The sequence below is a fragment of the Plectropomus leopardus genome, chromosome 9 (genome assembly GCF_008729295.1).
Source record: "Plectropomus leopardus isolate mb chromosome 9, YSFRI_Pleo_2.0, whole genome shotgun sequence".
NCBI classification, from domain to species: Eukaryota; Metazoa; Chordata; class Actinopteri; order Perciformes; family Serranidae; genus Plectropomus; species Plectropomus leopardus.
Genome location: NC_056471.1, coordinates 26,509,422 through 26,532,343, shown reverse-complemented (window position 1 = coordinate 26,532,343; position 22,922 = coordinate 26,509,422). Strand labels below are relative to the sequence as shown.

The 22,922-nt window shown below is 40.6% G+C and overlaps 1 protein-coding gene across 1 annotated transcript in view; it reads right to left on the bottom strand.

Moving 5' to 3' along the window:
- Positions 1-1,995: 1,995 nt before the first annotated feature.
- fgfrl1a (fibroblast growth factor receptor like 1a) overlaps positions 1,996-22,922 on the bottom strand; it is a 99,906-nt gene continuing 78,979 nt past the window's right edge. Inside the window, exons 3-7 of the mRNA XM_042492894.1 lie at positions 19,792-19,869; positions 13,030-13,329; positions 8,876-9,048; positions 8,616-8,796; positions 1,996-8,062 (exon numbers count right to left, since the gene is read on the bottom strand). Coding sequence (XP_042348828.1) covers positions 7,641-8,062; positions 8,616-8,796; positions 8,876-9,048; positions 13,030-13,329; positions 19,792-19,869 — 1,154 coding nt within the window. The 3' untranslated portion in view covers positions 1,996-7,640. The remainder of the gene's footprint in view (positions 8,063-8,615; positions 8,797-8,875; positions 9,049-13,029; positions 13,330-19,791; positions 19,870-22,922) is intronic.

Here is a 22,922-nt window from a genome sequence, read left to right as displayed (position 1 = left end):
ACCTACATCCTTAGTTTGAGGATATCTGTGATGGATTCACATCAATTTATAACATCAGCTACATACACGAATCCTTAAAAAACAGCCAATAATTGTTTTGTAATTTTGTTTTGCACCACCAAAGAACCGCAGATGACCTAACCAGAGCAAACAAACTCATTCACTGTCAGCGTGTTGCTTTTTCCTTTAACGGCTTTTGTCTTATTTAATACGTATGAGCTGTTTTTTAGAAAGGCTGTATTTTTTGGCGTGCCTTCAGTAGTTGCAGAGCACATAACTGCAGTGTGGCTTTGACGGGGACTTCAGCTGCACGTCACGCTCCTCTCTGTCTCTCTCCACGTTGCTCACTGTCCTCTGTTGTCTTCAGGATCCAGATGGGACAAAAAGTATTTGACTCTGTGACGTTCTCTCCTCCCTTCCTGCTCTGCACGTTTCTTTCCCGTCTCATTCGACACTTCCAAACTCCGCGCTGACCTCCTCTCCATTTTCTCATCTCCTCTCGTCAGAGCGGAGCAGCGGTGAGCTCAACACATCTGTCAGCAGCTCCGCTCTGTGTCATCCTCCCCGCTCCTCTTCATCTTCTCCTCCTCCTCCGTCTGTCCTCCCTCACAACTCTTCAAGTCAATCAAGTTCACGGGAGGAACATTAAAAGGCGGGAAGAGGCTATAATCTCAGAGATAAGAGAAGAATGAGGGCTGAATGTCAAGGATGAAAAACTTTGGAAAGCTACATATTTTCCTTTTACAGTATCTATTACCGGGACAGTTTCTTCCTGCTCTTATCTGACTTTTACAAAAATGTAGCGTGTAATATGTCTGTCGAAGCTTTAAATCTCACATATCACTGTTTCCCCTGGTTCTTTTGTCAAGTGAAATTTACCAGATGCGCAGAAACCCAACAGATCCAGGATTTGTAAATCCCTCGGTTAGGTCACGGCACTCGTGAGTAACTGTTGAACTTGCAACAGTTTCAAAACCGCAGATTCCTGTGAGAGATTTTGCTTCTCTGCATTACTTCAGTGTTTCTTTCCTCAAACTAATTCTCCTTTCTCTGGTTTAATCTTCAGCCTGAGAGTCCAAAAAGTCAGGAAACAGTTTTTGCATATTGATGTTTGATATCGGTATTTTCCTCACTTAACAGTATGAATGTAACATTTTTGGTTTAGTGTATTGTAGACTTAACGTAGAAGCTGAGCTGGAAATTCAAAGATTAAACAAAAACACACAATCATCCCAAAATTCATGCCACATGCAGCAGAAATGATCAAAAAATTGAAAAGAAGAAAAACGTGTAAAAATGCACCAAACAGTCCCTAAGCATCAAAACTGCTTTAAAATCTTTTTCAAAGCCAAATCAAATGTTAGGATAATAAATATAATAATATTAGCTTGGATTTATACAGCGCCTTTCATGGGACCCAAGGATGCTTAAGGATGACGGGCGCCTTCACTGTGACAGCCACAAATGCTCGCCAGACCAATTCAAAAGCGCCACCCACAGATATTCAGCTTCATGATTGTCTGATGAAGATTCACCGTCCAGCAGCAAAAATACAAATACGCAGAATGCTGTTAAGTTGTCTATTATCGTCTCTTTCTGTTCCCACGTCCTGCCCTGCTGCCGCCTCCACCCCGCTGCAGTGCCCCGTCCTTTCTTTCATCATCTTCCTCCCTTAGATGAGTCAGAGACAGAGACACAGAGAGAGGGACGCTGGGCCTTCACACCCTCCGTCTGCACGCACCGCTTGTCCATCCATCATCTCTCCAGACGGACACGTTGACAGACAAAACGCCGGCTGCAGCTCTCACAATCGAAGGGCTGCAGCTATTTAGAGGACATTTTAAAGACAGTCCCGTGGCACTGGGAGGTATTGTACTGGAATCTCTGTCTGTGATGTAACACGGAGACAGAAAACCGAGGGACAGATACTCGTAGAGATAAATATCTCGTCTTATAGATCAATCCAATCTTTTGGAACAAAGACCCATAAAAACATCGATTTAACTTTTTTTTTAATGGCACCAATAAATGATTACAATGGGAGAAAACTAAATTTTAACCTAAATGACAATAGACTGTACAAGATTGTCGATACAAAGATTATCGATAAAATTTCGTATATTCCATCAGCGCGTATAAATACGGTATCTTACAATGACATGGACATGGTATTTGCTACATAGCTTACATTTCTACTATAACACAAAATCCACTCATGCAGTATAATGCCCAATTATATGAAAATAAAACATGTTTAAAATAAATTAGAAACACTTTCTTTTTGAATCTTGAGACAATGTTAATCAGGCCAATGTGTTGCTAGAGCTACTGTATGGTCCGAAGCATTAAACTCACTAAATTATCTTACTTATTATCGACACTTACTGTCGTTTACTGTCGTTTTTTAACGCTAAAGTCACGTTGGTGCACACGCACACAGTCTGTCTACTGGCAGTCCTTTAGCTTTGACACAATAAAACGTAAATGGGTTTAACATGTGAAAGGTAACACAGAAAACAGAGTGCTGATTGGGGAAAATTTTACTGTTTGGAAACTTTTTCCACTTTAAAATGAAAGACGCTCCAGCTGTTCAGGGTGACTTTGTCAACAGATGTTTCAAAGCAGAGAAGATGGGAGGAAACAAAAACGTCACAGGAAGAGCTACGTATGCAATATTTCAAGAAAGCTGAAAAAATGCTGTTTTTTTCCATCTTCTAATTTTCATTTGTCTTTTTAAAAATATGTTAAAGAAGCAGTGTGTGAGATTTAAGGGAGATATAGTGACATCTAGTGGTGAGGAGTGCAGATGCAACCAGCCGAAACGTGTTCATCGTTCAGATTTTTACTGCGCTGAATTTTCCACAGAGGTCTCCTCCTCGCTTAATCGAATGGACCACGTGACTAAAACCAGCAAAAACACTAAATAAAGCTGTTTCGTGTTATAAATCAGTATTTTTTTGATACTGTCCAGCTAATTGGTGACAGGCTGCCGGCTCAGCACCTGTTAAAGTGCGCTTTTTTTTTTCTGAAATCTTAAGATCTACATGTTCAAATTTTTACTGGGAGCCAAATTACCCACAGGGGTCTCTACCTCAACAAAGTTAGTGTTTTAAACCTGTAAAAATACAGAATAAAGCAGTTTTACATGATAAAAAGCAGAGCCAGTGCTACTGAAGAAACACGGCAGTGCAACATGGACTCCTTGAGTTAACAAAAACACGATTCTTATTTTCAGGTGATTATATCTTTAAAGAAAACATAGTTATTATATTAAATTCAATTTCTGCCAACTTATTTTAAACACTAGACCTTTAAATCTATGATGCTGACTTTGCATAATTTAATTTCTTTAAAAAAAAAGAAAAACAAAGATTTAGTTAAAGTTGTTTCTAGAGAAAAAAATCGTTTTGATAAATGTTTATCGTTTGCAGTGTCTTGTCTGTCTTAATTTTAGATATATTTGAAATGTAACATGGTAAAGGACAGAGGGCACTCTGCTGGAAGATTAAAAACGACGGACGACAAGTTCACAGACTGTTTCTGTTGAAGGTATCCGATGAACATTACGTTAAATTCAATCATTGAAATTGGTCTTTTTGCATTTTTACAGGTGTGGCACATTTTATCTGCACAAAGTCTAATTATTCAGCAGTTAAAATAACACAAAGCACTTCACAGGTTAAAGGGATTTAAAATGAACGGGAACAAGCATAAATTTGGCAGGTTTCAAAGCTTTTTAGGACAAAGATGTCTAACAATGAGCACTATAAAAAGGGCACATATAAAGTATCTTTATGTTTATATTTGTTTTTACTTGAGTTTAAAGATTAATGTGCACAAACACGCTGATGAACGACCACATGTGAAACTAAAGATACCAGGTGATTTCAATATATCACTTCCTGTCACATGGTCGTTTGAACGCGCGGCAGTAAAGTTCTCACTGTTGTATTTCGTCCTGAAGGAGGTCTGCAGAGAGAAACGCTCACTTGTGTGATCGACTACATGACAAGTCCTACAACTTCTTCCATATTTCACATTTGCATTTGTCTTTGTTTGAACATCTCTGGACAGAGTCACCCCGCTGTTTCAACCAAACACACGGCGAGAGCGCGCCTTTCACAGAGAGCTGTAATGTAAAACAGCTGAAACCTAAATCTTATCTCAGCATATCCGTTTACAGTTTTTATATAGTGGTCAGATTCATGAGCACGCAGGAACAACGAGGTGGACACCTGAGAGAGAGAAAGTCTGTCGTAGCTGGACTGAGGAGGGTTGTTGAGGCTGGTTCCCAGTGAGGTTTGGGTAATTTTAGGTGATTTTATCATAGTGTGGTGTGAGGAAACTTCCAAAAACTTATCAGAGCAGTGAAAGCAAAGATGCAGAGATACAATGAGAGTAAAAGAACAACTAACAGTCATTCAAACACACGAACAAACCCAGTAACAAGAGAAGGTGGGATCAGTACGTCGGCTTTATGCAAGTAACCTTTAGATTTTGGATATTTGTGCTACTAAAAAAGCATTTTTATACACTTGAAAACCTTTTTTTCACTTTGATCATTGGGATTTAGATACCCGGATATCTTTCTCCTGATGCAGTGGCTTCATGGGGGTTTTATAATCACAAACAACATCATCACCTAACAAATCTGATCTGAATTTTGAATCCACTCTCGCCAACTTGAGCTTACACTGGCTTTGAAAACAGCTTATTCTGGGATCAGTTATATGGCGGACTAACTGCTTTACTCACCACAGCTGCTGGTGACCTCCGTGTACAAACGAAAGGCTCTGAGCTCCGCACAGGTGTTTCCAGTTAATCTGGCTGATTGGACTTCTGCTCAGGATCAAGTCAGGAGGAGCGATGCCGGGAATACACAAGTTTACCAAATACACCGACTACATTTACATGCACAATATATTACAGGTTTTGACGTTATTTCTAAAAAAGACAAAGTTCCTATTGAGGTGTTTAAATGACTGATGAAAATGAATATTTCATTTATATTTCTGTTTACATGCAGCTGTGCATCGTCCGATCGAAGAGCCCAACAAAAAGTAATGCAACACTTAATAACCTTTATAATCATGAGCCAGGAATTCGTGTATAACCCGCGTAATCAGAAAAGCTGCAGTCACGTGATCAATGCGCTGACATGAGCAGACAAGTACGTAGCAAAAAGAGTGAAACTCTGTGAGGAGGCAGGTGGGTAGACGGGTGAAACAGCACTGGACGGTCCACCCGGACACTGATGTTCAAAACGATGTGAAACCAAGTGAATTTTGAGTTATTTTAAGGTACATCATCACCATGTTTTTTTTCTAAATTGAACCTAACTTTATGTTAAGTACGTAACATCATGCATGTGGCACTACTTTGTTAGAGATCATGCAAACTATTGTGTAACGGGACGTTGAGCCCTAACAAGGCATTCATCACAAATACAACCTCCCTTTTTCATTCCTTCAACCAGGTCAGAGCAGCGATACTAACATATATCCAAAAACCTGCTCATATCCACGATGTTTTAAAGGAAGTGTGTTTCTGCATCTGACCAGAAATGTGGGCTTTTCTTCCGAGCATGCATCTCTACACGTGCATTGCAAACTTTTGGCCAGTTGATTTGACAGGCAAACTGCAGTATAAGAAAAACCAAACAAAACATATTTTGAATGTATTCATGTCCAAAGATTACTCCTAAAACCTGAATAATATTGGCATATCCCACATAATCAAAATATGCTACATTTGGAAAAAGGCCTTATTCAGAATATTTTAACAGAATATGCTCTTTACATGATCTGTACCAGCTTCAAAATAGTTTCATATTCAGAATAATAATGAAATATTACTGTGCATGTAAATGTAGTCATGTATTAATGAGAATAGTAAATATTTCGGCTGTCCACACCTTAACGAAGCAGCAAAACTACACAGGAGTGAGGGAAATATTAACAATCAGCCAAAAGGAGTGAAAACACCCGTGAAAATAAATGTTGCGTGTTGGGTTTTTAAATGGCTTTAACATGAGACTGACTTGTAATGAAATAGCAAAAAAATGCTTCAATTGCTCCTGTAAATTCATTTCAAACACGCGTGTCTCATCTCATCATTTAAAACATTCTTAAGGCCGTTTATAAAATTAGCCGTAAATCTGCAGACGAGTGAATCAAAACATTCAGAATCAAATACCCCAGACATTTCTTTGAATTTATGTGATCATTATAAATCATTGCCACAGTACAGAATCAGAATAAGTTGATGTACTTGTAGCTTGGCAGTGGATGCTGCTGTAACAACTTTCTGGCTCTAAATGTTTGTGATGCATCCCTGCATTTTAGATTTGTACTGCGACATCTTGCATTTTCCCGATCGTGGTGACAGAGAGCTCTGCAGGTGAGAAGACGGCCGCACTTTATCCAAAACATTTCTTCCTCAGATAAAAACAATACAGGATATGCTTTGTAACAAACCACGTGGAGATCAGAGCGCATGCAAACCCTGCTCCGTCATACTTGAGGTCACATTACGAGGCGCTTTAGGAAGAAGAGTCGAGGACTTTGAGTTAAAGATGAAGTTCCTCTCTTTTGAGCCCTCTAAATCTCATCACAGATTAACGAGACTCTGCGACGTATCCACTGATCCGACAGCGATCCACGAAATCTGGAAACAATTGTTAGAAGGCACCGTTTTACACCGAGGCGTTGTTGATGATCCCTTTGCACCGGGAGCTGAAGAGGCTGAACGTATGACATGAGGACAACTGATATCCTTCCTCGCTCTCGTTTTAAGTCAGCAAGCATCAAACACAGCTGAGAAGGCACAGAGGAAGTGGCACTTTTGCTCCAGGAAGTTAAGAGGCAGAAACTGTCAGTAGATGTACTTATCGTGGTTGGGACAGATCTAATGATCTGGAGGATCCTTGTTTGTAGCAGAAATCACACTAAAGCTGCTGCTGAAATCCACTAAGAGAGATTCACGCCGTCTGACTTTGACGTTAGCTCTTTACCAGAGTCCCCAGATAGCAGCTGGACATCAGAGCGGCAGAGATCCTTGCAGAGGGTGTGGATACATCATGAGTTTGCCTTGATTTGTGTGTTTTATGGCTCAGTTAGAGATACACTCTGAAATGCTATTACAATACATACATGCTATATTATTCTTAAGAGATTACCCAGGATGAAGTAGCGTGCTAAATGCCATATATTCCACTATATACATGAGAAGCTGCAGTCGGAGCCTCGTAGCGCAGGCGAGCTATTTTTTCTGAGGAGGTTGAGGTTGTGTCCAAAGTAAAAGAACAGAGAAACTGTTGAGTTTTGAGTTCATTGTTGCTTCAAATGAGCAAAAAAATAGAGATTTAAAAATCTGCAGAAAAGACTCCATATAAAAAAAAGCTTTGAATAAAACATGTTTTGGGTTTTTCTGTTATAGATTTCACTGAATTGGCTAAAAATAAGTATCTTTCTTTACATTCTTCATTGTTTGTGTCTTGAATAAGTCTGTTTGCACGATAACGTGTCTGCAGCAGAATGAGGAAGAGTTGCGTGGTCTCTTGTTCTTTGCTCTGTACGTCAGCAGCGAGTATGGACCTTTGTGGATGCGTGCACGGCGATATGTTCAACGCCAAAAGCGTGCTAACACTGGTAGTGAATGTGCTGGTGCTGATGCACTTTCCCGTCCACGTGTGAATGCGTGTGCGTGTGTATATCCGTGTAGATCTTCGGGTAGACCTTAGGAGCCAATCCAGTGCCGCCCTGAGCGAGGAGCAGCTGCTGGTGAGCGATGTAGTCCTCGTATGAAAGGCAATCTTTATCTCCGCTGGCTGGCTGAGGAGGCAGCGCCGGGCAGGCTCGGTCACGATTGGCGGCAGGTAGACGCTGAGCGGCGGGAAGAGCAGAGGAGGATGAAGAAGAGGAGCAGGTGCGTTTTGATTGACAGAACCAGAGGAGGGCGGTGCCTAAGATAAAGGCGACGCCTGCTGGTATTCCGATGATGACGGGCCAGGGGAGGCTCGGGGACGTCGCTGTGGGGACAGCGTTGTTTTGGGGCTTCAGATCTGCAAAGGAGCGAGACATGAAGAAATGAATGTCAATAGAAAATATGACACCATCTGTCTAGATGTTTAACCCTTTGAAAGCTTCAAAAATTTGCTTGATTTCTCTCAAAAATGTGGGGAGGCAATGAGTAACGGAGGAAGAAATGACCCAAAAATTTGCCAGAAATTAGAAAAACTCCAAGAAATTCCCTGAAAATTAGAAAAACTAAAAAAAAAAGAAAGAATAAAAATAAAGTAAAAAACAAAAAACAACACTTGGAAAAAATGCTTCAACAATTAAATTAATTCACTTACATTTCCTCTAATTTTCCTATAAAGATAAACAGTCAGCAGCTATTGAAAAAATGATTTAATTATGTCGTGAATCAATCATCACGTCTTAAATGTCCATGTGACAACTTCCACCATTCAATTTGCTTTTATTGTCTCTTTCCCAAGACATGTGCTTCAGTGATGATTGGCTCTTCAAGCGTTTAAAAAAATGTTTATGAATGAATGCGAACTGCGAATATTTCCTCACTTGAAGAAAAAAGCGGTGCGGTGTTGTTCTGACCTGGTAGCACAGTCAGGTAGGCGCTCCTGAAGCTGTAGCCCATCGTGTTGGCTCCCAGGCAGATGTACATGCCGGCGTCCTCCTCCTTGGCTCTGGTGATCAGCAGCTTGTTGAGGTAAGATCCGTCAGGACGAGACCAAACCTCCCCCGTGGGCAGCACCACAAAGCGGTGGTCTCCAACCTTTGAACAAAATCAACGGTTATTGATAAGTTCAGTCAATGTGCTTCAGAGAACTGCGTTAACTTGTAGCAGTGCCCACCTCAATGGTGGAGTTAAATTTGTTCTCGTCTCCAGGTTCGACTCTTTTAAGCCACTGAATAACCGGCTTGACGTCACTGCGGACTTTACACTGGAAAGACGTGGTTCCTCCGTAATCCACGGTGGTGTTGACAGGATGAGTGCCGGTCAGAATGGGTTTAGAGTGGGTTCGCTCTGAAGGAAGAGACAAAAACACAAAGACACACAAAGACAAAGTATATTCAATATTAAACATTTCAGCTGAAAAAGGAGTGTTACATTTTGCAAACTTGTCAAATTCGGCTGTAATCAGAGTTACAGCAAAGAAAAAAACATGTATTCACTTTTTTTTGATCCAAACGAAACTCGGCAGCCCTGAGAGAGTCTAAAACCGTTTTATTTGAACAGTATCTGCTGTATTCAGAACCACATCCTCCCCAAACAGATCTCTTATCTGCAGCTCCTGCTTTTTCTTTCTCCGTTTATACAGCAGAATAAACACACCTGCCACAGACATTCAATAGTCTCTCCTTTAGTATCTGGTAATGCGATCTCACGAGAACCTAACCTGAGAAAATGAAGCTGCAGGTGTGTGTTTTTAGTTTAGAGAAAGGTTTGAGAACAAACTGCAGGCTTCCTTGTCTTTGTTGTGCATGTGTGGTGTAACAGTGCTGCAGCGGCTGTTCTAAGAGCTCAGGGTGCTACAAGTTATAAACATTTAAACTTAAAAAAATATTGATGTAGTCACAGCATATCTTAAAAAAATGGCTGCAAACAAAAATACAAAGTAGTGTTTGTTTCTGTGTGGAATCTTTGAACATTAACTTTTCTTTTAGATAGTAAAATGGTAAAGCTCATGAGGGATGCTGAATGGTGCGGGGACAACATGTTTTTAATGTCTCTCTTATATATTTAGAACAGTAAGAGTTGCAGAGCTCAAACACGCACAGTGACAAATGTGACAACAAATAAAGAAAAAAGTTGTCATAAATTGTAAGAAAAAGTAGAGGATTGTAAAGCGAGGAAATTGGCTGAGGGAAATGAAAAATGGGAGTCTAACAGGAAAATCTGGAGGGTTTGCAGGTATGCACTCAAGTCTCTTTTTTGAAAAACTGTTTTTAATAATTGTTTTTAATTGCATTAATCCAACCTTTAAGACAAAGTCCTCATCAAGCAGGTGCAAACCTATACAGAGACTATATAAATGATTATATTCAGGAGGACATGTTTCCAGTATCTCTGCTTTCGGATTATATATGTTTCAAAGAGCTTTTCTGGTTTTCTGTCCTTTTTTCAGTTCAACAGCTGTGAATGACTGACAGCTGAGTGAATCTCTACTGATAGAGAAAATGTCACATTTGACATAAACGAGCAGCCGTTTGATTTACTTCCTGTATGTGTGTGTGTGTGTGTGTGTGTGTGTGTGTGTGTGTGTGTGTGTGCAATTGTCTTTCAGGGAAGACTACAGCTGTACTTTAATGTACAACAGATGCGAGTAAAGCAAGAGGAGCTGCTCAGAGCCTCTCAACAGAGCTATCACATTCAGTAACACACACACACACACACACACACACACACACACACACACACACACACACACACACACATTCAGCTCCACCAAAACAGCTTAACATTAAATCATCCAGCGTCAAAACAGCCTTTGCAGCCCTCCAACACAACCTAATACATCAGAAAACACTCGCAAATCATCATAACACACAATCTGCTCTCAGCGGTAAAACTAGACCTTTTTTAGACAAAAACTGCAGCTGGTTCACTTTCCAAACTAAAAAACCTGCTGAGAATTTCTCACTTGGTTGGCTAGTGTTTACTGACGAGCCTGGTGGTGATCAATAAATGCCACTGAAGTGAAAAGAGGCTCTTAAAAGCTATTTTAAACTTCTAAACTTAGTGCGTCTCATTAGGCAGCAGACTGGTGCATGTGGGAACTGTGGATCTACTTTGTAATCAACCACAACACATAAAAGACTCGCATTAAATGAGTTTATAGCATTAAAATTAAAATGTGGACATTAAAGTTGTGGTTGATACTCGCCCTGTGGTTCCACTTTCTGAATCTAAAATCTCTTGCACTCTCTAAAAACGATTAAATGACTGCAGGTTAACACTTTCAAACACTATCTTAAACATTTTAAGAGAAAGCTGCAGATTAACGATCATCTTAACATCTTTCTCTCCTAAAACAAGATTGAAATCTGAACTCGGGATTTTTTCAAACGGAATAAACAGCAATCTCATCTGAAAGCAAACAATAATCACTGATATCTGACTTTTCCAAAGAGTTAAAAAGTTAATTATGGTGTCCTTCATCATATGTGATCTTAGACATTTTACATAATCACTATATTGTGAGTCAGAATGGAAACTAGTTTCAAACCTGCTATTTGGTCTGACAGGCCTCTCAGTCAAACAATAACACACACACTTTGTACGGCATAATGTGTGTTATTGTTTGGCTGAGACACATTCCTGCTGGTATATCATATAGCTGCACCGCAATTCCAAAAATGTGCTTTCTGATGTGTCACGGCATGAAATGACCACATGCAGCCATATGTTTTACATACATTAAAATGTTTTACGGGCTCATTTTTAGGATGCTGCATCTCTGAAAAGAAGAGCTGAAACGATTCATTGATGAGTGAAGAAAGTCAACAGTAAATACACAGTCAATAAAAACAGCGTCAGGCCAACATGCCAAATATGAGCTTTTTCAAGCAGCTTCAGTTTGAGGATTTGCTGCTTTTGTATTTTAAAACTGTGAAGTAAATATTTTTTTTTCTGCCATCACTTCATCTTTTATTCGTCTGTTTTCCTCCGTATGTGCTAACCTTAATTTGAACTTGTCTCCTTCCATCTATTTTCTCTTAAACTTCTGTTGAATTTGGCTCAGCTCAGACAATAAATCAGTCTCCTTCAGCTGCACTTTGCTTTGGCAAAACAAGATATTTAATAATATCATTTTGGACCCCAGAAGCCTGTGAAAAACAATTTTCTAAACTGGGTATGTGATAAACATTCTGTGTCACGATTATCCTCACAGTTTTATCCTGATTATCATCAAAGGATGTTTAAAATTATTTAAACATACAGGAATGACTTTCCATAAATTTTGTTGAAAAAAAAAAACCCAAATATTTTTATCGAATCACAGATGAGACACATCTTTTTTTAAAGTGATAGGCTTTTAAACGAAACTATCTGAAATGTTATCATATCTTTTGATATGAACTATGTCGGTGTGTATTTAGTTTAGTTTATTTCATATGGACATTAAAGTAGCATTAGAATTGTACATTTTATGCACAAGAATCAGATGTACTGTGTTTAGAGTTTGCAGTAAAACGCTAAGTTGCAACACCTTTCCACGAGCATCTGCAGTCTGTTTTTGCAGATTACTTTTGTTTTTTTGTGTTTTCTATTATGATCCACAATGAAATAATTATGGTATATAGTCCAATTCCTGTCATAAATAACGGGATAAGGAATATTATTTACAGTGTCAGTCCTAACAAAAAGTTACCTGAAAGCATCCTTATCACCTCCTCTCATGTTTACATGGTGACATTTCAAATGTTGTGAGGAATTCAGAGAACTACAATATCCCACTGTTGCATGACGTAAATATTACTGAAGCAGCATTACTTGTGTTGAGATCAACATAAATGTGCAAAGGCGTCTCTGAAGACTAATCTGAGTCAGGGTTAATGAGAGTGGTGAGTGAGATAATGTGGCACTCTGTCAATAATAATCTCAATATGAATGTTTTCTACCTACAATCCACATTTTCTTTTAGTTTGTGGATGGACTGACTGGATCATAACAATAAAAACTTCCTCTCTTCTCAATTTCTGACTACAGAAATTTATCAAAATTCCACTCAAATAAATAAAGAGTAACTGATGTTGGTACAGTAACATAAGGACCCTTTATGCGTATACTATAATATTACCACTTGTTTGATCTCTGTGTGTAAAATATTTGCTGATTTACTGAGGACTGTGGAACAATTTGAAAGTCTGGGTCAGACTTTGGAGGACGTGCTGAACTCACACTGTCGGGACAGTTTACTTCAACCACACAGATTCTTAAGCTTCAACAAATCTAAACAAAACTTTGATATCTGCTCTATATCTGACACATCGTGTTACTCACGTATGACTTCCACTTTGTAGGTGGCGTTGATCTCTCCTGCTCTGTTGGACACGTGGCAGGTGTACTTCCCGCTGTGCTCTGGCGTCAGGTTCTTCAGACTCAGAGTCCACTTCTTCTTCTTCCCTTCTCCGTCTCCTTCTGCTGCGCCGTCCTCGTCCACCAGCGGCCGGCTGTCCTTCAGCCACACGATGTCGGGGCGAGGGTTACCGCTCGCTGTACACTTCAGGCGCACTGAGCTGCCCACCGGGCGAGCGATGACGCGCTTTCTCATCTTTGACGGCTGGGTGAAACGTGGACGCACTGTGAGAGGAGAGAGGGTGAAAGGAGAAATAAATCTGGAATTATAAAAAGATCTAGAGTTGAAAAATGTGTGTTGATCTGGATAAAAGTTTCAACTCAAAATGTAAAGACACAGAAACTTTCTCACTCTGTCGGGAACAGATGGGAAACAGGAGAGAACAGAAGAAGTTATGAGCCGAGATAAACGGTTTAAAGAGCAGTTTTATATTTACAAGCAGTGTTCTGTTCCTCAGACCAGTGGAAAGAGAACAGGTTGGGAAAGATCGAGGAATTCTTCAGAGAGTCGTATATGAGATTTTATGAGACGCTCAAAGTCACGTTATCTGAAGAGGCCACGACACACAGAGAGGATTCACAAATGTTTCAAGCCTTCTGAGCTGCAGTGTCTTAGCTAACCGAGGAACAGCTGAAAAGGACTGGAATGATTATAATTTCGGGCACAGAGCAGGTAATATAATGCAGGCTCATGAGGATAATAGCAGATAGTAGCTTTATTTTTACATTACCCACCTGTAAAGTATGATTGACTGCTTTCCAAATTTAAACAGGATTTCAGATATACTTCACCTCACTCACCTCAGCCCAAACTATAAACTTGCAGTGAGAAATGGGCATGTAGTGTGACGCATGTCGTTCCTACTGCTGACAGACAGACGTCTCAAAACGTCTGCTGTATGACACAGCACGGCGGGCAAGCTTTCTATCTAGGTCTATCCATATCGAGTAGACATGACCATAGTTTATCATCGTCACAACACACTTTTTGTCGCGATCCCGTTTCAAGATCGTTTCATCGCCCAGCGCTATTGTCAGCCCTATACTGATTTGACATCTAACAACATCAATCACAACCCTGCATTAATTGTTGTAATCATCACATATGTACGTCACAAAGCAGAAAACTAGCTCAGAAGATGGAACCTGTGACCAGAAACATTTCCACACTTTGAGGAGAAAAGATGACGAGAACATTGTTGTTCCAGACGGTGGTACTAAGACTCTTTCTACTGCGAAAAACACAACTTTAAATCTCTTGAAACACGGCTGTGGAGAACAGCTGACACTGGCTCAAAAAACAAAACTGGATTTTAATGATGGACAGTTGCAGGTTACATGTGACAAAGAAATAATGACACTTGTGGCTGAATTTGTGGCGGACGAAATGTTGCCCTCTTGAGTTTGTGTTTTTCAAACAGATCCTTGGGTAAACACCACACAGGCAGCAGACGACCCCGCTGGTACAACATCATTTGCAAGCTACCTCGCCTTAGCTGCCCTTACCAGAGATTACCCTGACATTCACACAGAGGTGCACATGAGAAGCCGAATTTGAGGAGAAAGGATGTATTTACCAACTGTGTGGGGTGTAACAGAAAAGTAATGTAAGGGGTGGTGTAACTAATAACTGGTGGCAGGGAGTATTAAGTAAAGTAATACTATTATTTCTCAAAAGTGTATTGAGTAGTGAGCAATAAAATACATTTTTTTGAGTAACTAGCCCGACACTGGTCAGAATGGAAGACTGTGAATTGTCTGAATGGCTCTGGAGCTGTTAGAAACTGTATTATCACTCAGATATTGTCTGCATGTTTATTTGGCTTCCTGAACTGTGCAATGCTGCTTCCTTGTTGCTCAGTCTGACGTTTTATTGGTTAAACTCTTGTCTATGTATACAAACAGCGATTAATATGATCACAAATAATGATCAGCCTCACAAATAATCTGCATTGACGCATTACCGTCGACTAAGCACCATGAAATCAATTTCCTTGAAGTTAATAATAATTTGCATCTACACACAAAGTACATCATGCCTGGTGTGAAAGGAAATCCTCATTATACTGACGTGTGTTTCCATAAACTTGTAAACAAAAAAAATGGAATTAGTGCGGGACAAATTGCATCATCTCAGTCTGCAGAGATTAAATGATTTTTTTTTTTTTAGGACTGCATATGAGACAAGTAAGCTTGTTAAAATGGACATTTTTTTGCAGTGTAAAGAGCGTCCGACAGGCTGAGGTCATCGCCGCAGGCAGAGCCAAGAAATCCGTGTTGTGCTTTAACAACATATGGCAGCGTGCCTCTTGGTATATACAACCTAATTTGCTGTAATAAACCTAATTGTTTGTTTAAGAAAAATGTTTGAATCACTTCCTCTTCTCCCCGACACAAAAGTCTTACTCACATGAGCGGGAACCTACACACACTGACACACGCATCTACACACACACACACACTGAAGTCCTCATTTTCCACTGATCCAGCACCTGTGGCCCCGGGGTTGTACGTATCTGCCGCTCTTAAAAAAAAAAAAAAGCCACATTTTTTACCTCAAATCATGCATCCATGAGGTCCTGTTGTAAAAGACAGCTATGTGACATCACTGTAAACCTCATGAACGCATGTCTGTGCATAGGTCATAAAAAGCCAGACAGTGACTTAGCATCACACTAAACATCCATTCATTTGTGCAAATCCTTCCTAACAAAACATAAAACGGCCAGTTAATCCCATACACCTATTCAAACATCGCTCCACAGTCGCATGATCGGCCATTCAAACATATTCCATCTTATGACCACCAAACTGAAACCTGTGCATCTATTCACACACAAATATCCCGTTTTAAAAACCACAACAATGAGCGAGCAGTGAAAGCAGATCAAAGAGGATAAAGACCTATCCAGTAGGGAGGGAGGAGAGGAAATCATTCGCAGGAGCACTTGATTTTACAGCCCTCATGTTCTTGCCACAGCAGATAGCCATCAACCCGGGGCGATAAATCAGCCTCAAACTACTGCCGTTGTGCCTCTTTCTTCGGACACAGTTATTATTCTAGCTCTGGGTAAACAAACAAAAGGGGAGAGTTATGTGATGGCTTTGCGCGCCCAAATGTGGAGATTTCACTACGGCTACATTACTCAGCGGAATATCGTTCTCTGCTGACCGGCAGGAAGCTGGGCAGGATGACAGAACAAACATACTCGAAAGGCTTTTAAGTCTCGCCCCTGTCCTCTCCTCCCCTGAGTCTGAGAAAAGCTACTGGACTGCAGCTGAACTGTGATCAGACTGAAGTCAATAGATCTAACAGAGCGCGCAGGGTAAATAGAAGATCGTGATTAATGGTTTAATGCTCTGGCAGTGTCCTACTCTGATGATTACATAAATTAAACTGCACTGGCTTAGGCTGAAATTAATTAAGACGAGGAGGGGAGAGGCAGGGCAAAGTGCAGCTGAACTGGAGAGAGAACAAAATACAGCAAAGTGCGACTGAAATAAACTGATTTATATCGTCTAAACTGAACCAAATCAAACAGAAGTTAAGGAGAAAACAGATGGAAAGAGACAAAGCGAAGTTCAAATTACGGTTACAGAGTTAAGCAGACGAATAAAACTGGAGTGACGGCAGAGAAATTGAGAACAAAGAGAGCAAGAGATGGAGTTAAAACAATAAAAAGGCAAAGGTAAGAGAGAGGGCACACAAAGACGTAGAAAGAAAGAAAAACAGAGCGAGGCCGAACTGAGGGAGCGCTGAGAGAGGGCGGGGAGAAGAGGAGAGGGTGAGAGGGTGAGAGCCAGAACGGGCGAAAGGGCAGGCTTGTTCTGGGTCTCAGGGGCCACTTCAACGCCACACTTCACAGTGTAAAAATACTGCTGACCCTCCGACTGACCGCCTTTGATCAGACAGTGAGTCAGAGGAAGAGAGTGTGTGTGTGTGTGAGAGAGAGAGAGAAAGAGAGTCTTGTGACTTCCAGCTTGGATTGTGAGAGTGAAGAGATTTTTGCTAAATGAGGTCATTTGGACTTATTTTGACAGGAGTAGTTTAGGTGATGATTTGGGTTTTGGATTAACATTAGAATGAGGATTACATTTATCTTAACACAGTTTGAATTTTTTTTGCTGAGAGTTAAATGAGAAGATTGATGCTACTGTCATGTTGCTGCAACAAGTCTGGAGCCAAGACACAGTGAGCCTGGATAAGCATGAAGACTGGAAGTGGGGGATAACAGCTGGCCTGGCTCTCTCAAATACAAAATTCAAGTTGCAACTACAGTTTACATCCATGTCTGTGAAAACCTGAATGCTTCACACACAGAAGATCTATACAATCAGCACAGTTTCAAGGTGGTTCTTTTTTTTAAAGACAATTTTTTGGCATTTTTGCCTTCATTAGACAGGACAGAGTGATAGCATGAAAGGGGGAGAGAGGGGGGATTACATGCAGCAAAGGGCTGCGAGCTGGCATTGAACCAGCCGCTGCAGCAAGGACACTGCCTCCTGCTTTACCCACTGAGCCACCGGACGCCCCTCAAGGTGGTTCTTGAGTTATGGCCAAACACATATTTTATGAGGTCACCATGACCTTGACCATTGACCTTTGACCACCAGATTCTAATCAGTCCATTCTTGGGTCCAAGTGGACATTTGTGCCAAATTTGTGGAAACTCCTTCAAGGCCATCTTCAGATATTATGTTTATGAAAATGAGCCAGTTATAAAGCCACAGTGAACTTTGAACACCAAATGCTAATTAAAGCCAAGTGATTGTTTGTGTCACATTTGAATAAGTTCCTTAAAGGTGCTCTTGAGATATTGCGTCCACAACAATGAGATGGATGCAAGGTCACTGTGACCTTTGACCACCAGGATCTAATCAGTTCATCTTTGAGTCAACCTGAATGTTTGTGTTTAATTCCCTCACGGTGTTTCTAAGATATTACATTCACAAGAATGAGACACACGAGGTCACAATGACCTTGAATTTTGACCTATAACCACCAAAATCGAATTAGTTCAGCCTTGAGTCCAAGTGAAAGTTTGTGCTAAATTTGAAGAAATTCCCTCAAAGCAGTCTTGAGATATCGCTTTCACAAGAAACGGACAGACAACCCCAAAACATAATGCTTCCAGACACGATTATCACCAGAGAGGAGGCATAAAAACAACCCTGACCGCACCTCCTACGTTTAAAAAAATGCCATTTATATTGTTTGTTTAATCCATACACAGACAGGGGTGTACAGACAATTTGTAGTTTATAAGGAGTTGCAACTATTTCTTGGTCAACAGCAGCTGGTGAAGCAGTGACTTTCCAGCACAGAAGTACTACGTGCCGATAAATACTTGTAAGCAGCTGTATATTTATTTTGCCCACAAAATCTCATGAACCCACAGACGAGTACTTTCCCTGCCAGGTAACATCAGGAATTAATAATTCAGTTTAATTTATTCTAATTGGTTTTTTTTTTTTTAGATGAGTGTATGTCATTTATTGTGATTTATTTGTTTTTTTAATGTGGTATCAAATTGGGTATTGATGACTGTGGAATTTCACTGGTAATAAATACATTTCTGGTATGATGACATGCCTACAAGATACAATATGTTAATCAAGAGCGCTTTAGAGGCATTTTGGGCAATTTTGACACAGCCACACTACCTTTTTTCCCCGTTTCCCGTCTTTTGCTAAGCTAACAGCCTCCTGTCTTTATCTCCATAATAAACTCCCTGATGAATCAATTTTCTCATCTAAATCTCGGCAAAGTAAATAAACATGTTTTCTAAAATGACAAACTTTTCCTTTATGACTACTGGCTGAGTTTACACACATAGCTGTTAATCAGTACATTTATTTAATGAAATACAACCCTGGAAGTCCTGTTGTAGTAGCAAATCAATGCGATTAAAGGATATCAAACACCAAAAAGACTGCACAACGGCTTATAATAATCTTCTATCCCAACAATCACAAGGTTAACAGCGTAAATACAGTGTTCATGTTACTTCATCTTTATGATTGGCCATGCAGCGTTTTGCTGGATGACGTGTAACATCGCTGTGTCGCCAGACAGGCCTAAGTCAAATAAATAGGTGGGCTGTGATTATTCGCAAAGAGCTGAAGTCAGTTTGGACGCGGCTTCAGCCAAAGCAGCGAGTGTACGTTTGTTTGTGTGTGAGCACAGAGAGGCAGCTAGATAAAGAGAAAGAATGTGTGTGAAAAAAACCAAGACAGAGTAAATGTTTGTTGACACTGAAGTGTGAATGTGCACGGACGTTTATGACAGAGAGAGAGAGAAGGAGAAGGAGAGAGGGAGTTGGATAAAAGGATAACAAAAAGAAAGGAGGGTTAAGTTACACAGCAGTGGGACCGTAGAGACTCGGGACGGGGGAGGGAAGGAATGTGTCCCACCAACTCACACCTCACACAAATAGACTGCTCTCCACTCTGTCAGAGCCAATTATCTGAGCAAACAACCACCCTGACGTGCGCTTTGTGTATCTGTGTGTCTGTGTGTGGGCCTCCCCTCTGACAGAGTGTGAGGTGTTTATTGCACAATCTGCTACTGTATTTTTTAAAATGTTACACACTCTCAGCTATCTAAATTGTTACTTCTAGGCATCCTTTTCATCTTCAAACATTTATGTCTGTAATAATGCATTTAGAGGAGTCGTGAGTGGTTACCCAGTTTTCCGGCGAGCTCCGGGGCGTGTTCAGAATTACCATTGGCCGTTGCTGCTCCGCCTCTTGAACTGGAGTCATCTGATGACGGAGAGAGAAAGACAAGACGCATCATTAGTTAATAGTCAATCAGGAGAAAAATACTTTATAGGGCTGTATCTGACTCAGAACGATGTCAGTCGACTTTAGCTCGTCAATGCAAAAATTCACTGATTCGTTTTGTTTTCCATACAAAGTTTTTAAGTTTGAATGGGGCTCAGTGTGACAGCGGCATTCACGCAAAACAAGCTTGTGGCCCTAACGACAGGTTGTACACATTTTTTTCTGACACTACATATCAAACAAAAGCCAGAAACTGCAGCATATTAAGTTGCTGTGAGCTGTAAATTCATCACTTCTAAGTAGAAGGTCTCTCCTCTCTCCACCTCTGTCTGCAGCTCCGTGTATCAAAAAGTATTATGAAAGTTAGGAGCACTCACTCTGCAGAAGTACACTGCACAGAAAAAAAACTACTGCTCAACTTGAAGCAATCTCAGTCAACTGAGGGTCTCCGACTGATGATTTGAATACCAGACTTTCACGGGGAAGCCCTACTACACGAAGAGGCCTGATGCAGCAAGCTACACGCATCAGACAAATAAATATTCACTTGTTCTTTTAATGGTCAGTGCTGAATTGTTTCGATGAAGCCATGATTTCTACACACACTTGTTGCTCCAGTTAAATAAACATTAATCATGAGCACAAAGCTCAGCTGGGTCTCTGTGCAGCGGACTGAAAAAAGGACGTCAAGCTTCACTAGTGTTTGGGAGTTAGGATGGATTATTTAGGGAGGAGAGTTTTTTCTGTTTTCTATCAGCCTCTGACAGCTGTTTTATCAGACGCAGCTGTTTCAGCATGGGGTCATGATATATGATGGTTTGTCCAACATAAATTCAAGATATCAATGATACATTGGTCTGGTCTCACAAATTGGATGCAGACTGTTACAAGGTTGGGAGGTGGAATGCAGAAGCATTGCTGTTATCACTTTAACATCTGATAACATTTAGTGTATACAGGTTTTTTTTAGGTAAAAAGGGGCTGGTGTCACTATTGGAGCGATTTCTTGAAGTGTGGCAGGTAAAATCTGGTGAAAAGGTGGCTTTCAGAAATGAACTTTACATCTAGTACTCTGCTCTCAACACGAGCGTTAACTTCATCATCTATTGAGTCTAAAAAAGTATTTTCTTTTAAAAATGCAAACAATCCCCTAACACGTACACACTACACGGTATTTTAGCACAGTTTCAGAAATAATCTTCAAAGGAAACCGTAGCTATTCTACTAAAAACATTTCTGTAAATCTATTGCTGCTGCACTAAACAATAACAAAAAAACTGTCAATGATATTTTTCCTTCTTTTTCTTTTGTATCAAAGTTTTTATTTCATTAAATACATTTTAGTCCTGTCTTCCTTCGTCAACATTCTCCAACACTGATTTGGTCACAGTTTGTGTTTGATGCCGTCGGTGCATTCTCGTCATCATCTCATCTTCGTCATGGAAAAAAAATGACTAACAGATTTAGTTGTTGTTTTTCTGTACAAAATTAACACTGCTCACCGCCCTTCGATGCCTTTCAAATAGCTTGGCAACGGAAAACCTAATGACAAATAACATGATATGTCTGTCATCTAGTGTGAGTGTGCCTGGGACTTGTTGCCACTACAAATCAACGGTGATGAAAGCTGTGAAATTAATGCCACAAGTCCCCTAACATGCCTCTACCCTTAACATTTAAATAATCAATTCCTGACTCAGGCCACTGAGAAAGCATGATCATAAATTAGTGCTCTTAACATCAAAAATAAGAAGAAAAAATTGGATTTTCCCAACACAACCTGTCAGCAAAAAATGACATAAATCAGTAGAAAGATCAAATTCTTTTAAAATACCTTCATACTGTTTGTGCCTATGTGATACGCCACAGTATCATATTACTTTTCCTCTCACGCTGGTGTATCAGTTTCCCTCCCTCAGCATGTCTTCCCACATTGATTACCAAAAAGATACAAACATCTGTCTGGACTTTCACGCTACGAGCCGCTTCAAGATGGAACCAATGTATCCGAGGGGCCCTTTAACGGGGCGGTGGGGAGCGCTGATACCATGCAATATCAGGTCTGTCAAAATACGTGAGGGACTGTGTGCGGTTAACTCGGCTTGAACCTGAAACTTCAACCAAAACCTGATGGTAGTTATGGAAAAAAAGAACCAAACAGCCTCGGACCACCTGCAGTAAATACGTGAGAGTGCGTGCGTAATTGTAAAAGGATATGTTTATCGTGCATGCTGGTACATATACGTATGTGTGCGTGGGTTTTCGAAGACCACCTGAAAGCTCGGAGCGTTTAGTGCAGCGCCAAATGTCTTTAAAGCATCACTATTTAGATGATGGAGTAAAAGACGCATTTGAAATGCAAATACGAGGCATGACCTGCATCCTCCGGGCTGGTATTAATAGCATACAGGCCGTGTGTTTGTGTGTGTGATATGAATTCCTGTTAGGGTGTGTCGGTGCATGTGCAAGTGCGTGCGTTCTGGCGTTATTTAACTAAGTGGTAACCTGAGGTGCCGGTATTCCTGTTGCACCTCGCTCCACCTTCCCTCCCTCCAACTCCCCCTTTATCCCTCCCTCCTGCCACATGCACAGCGTGTTCTGAGAAAGGGCAGCGTGTTTGAAGCCGAGCGGCATGAGGGTCTGATCTGAAGGGGGGAGGCATGGTTTAGCACTCTTAACAGCTACAGCGAACCCTCCTCTCGGGCCCGGTGCGAGCCTGTAAACCTTGCTTGGCAGACCTCCTACAGACCCACTCACCGAGGGGGGCTGGACCGCTTCCACCGTCTATACAGAGCAGCCATACATCCAAGGTAGCTCCAAAATTCAAAACATACACGTACAGCAGCTATATATGGTGATACTGATGCAGACTAATCATCAACACGTAACAGAAAATCTACTTTATCTGTGTGACTATAAACACCATCTAGAAACTGCGTTAAGATGGAAACAGTCACAGATCTAATTGTAATCACTCAACTTAAGAGGGGATTTTATTCTTATTTAGTCAAAGAAAACCATAACTATTTTAG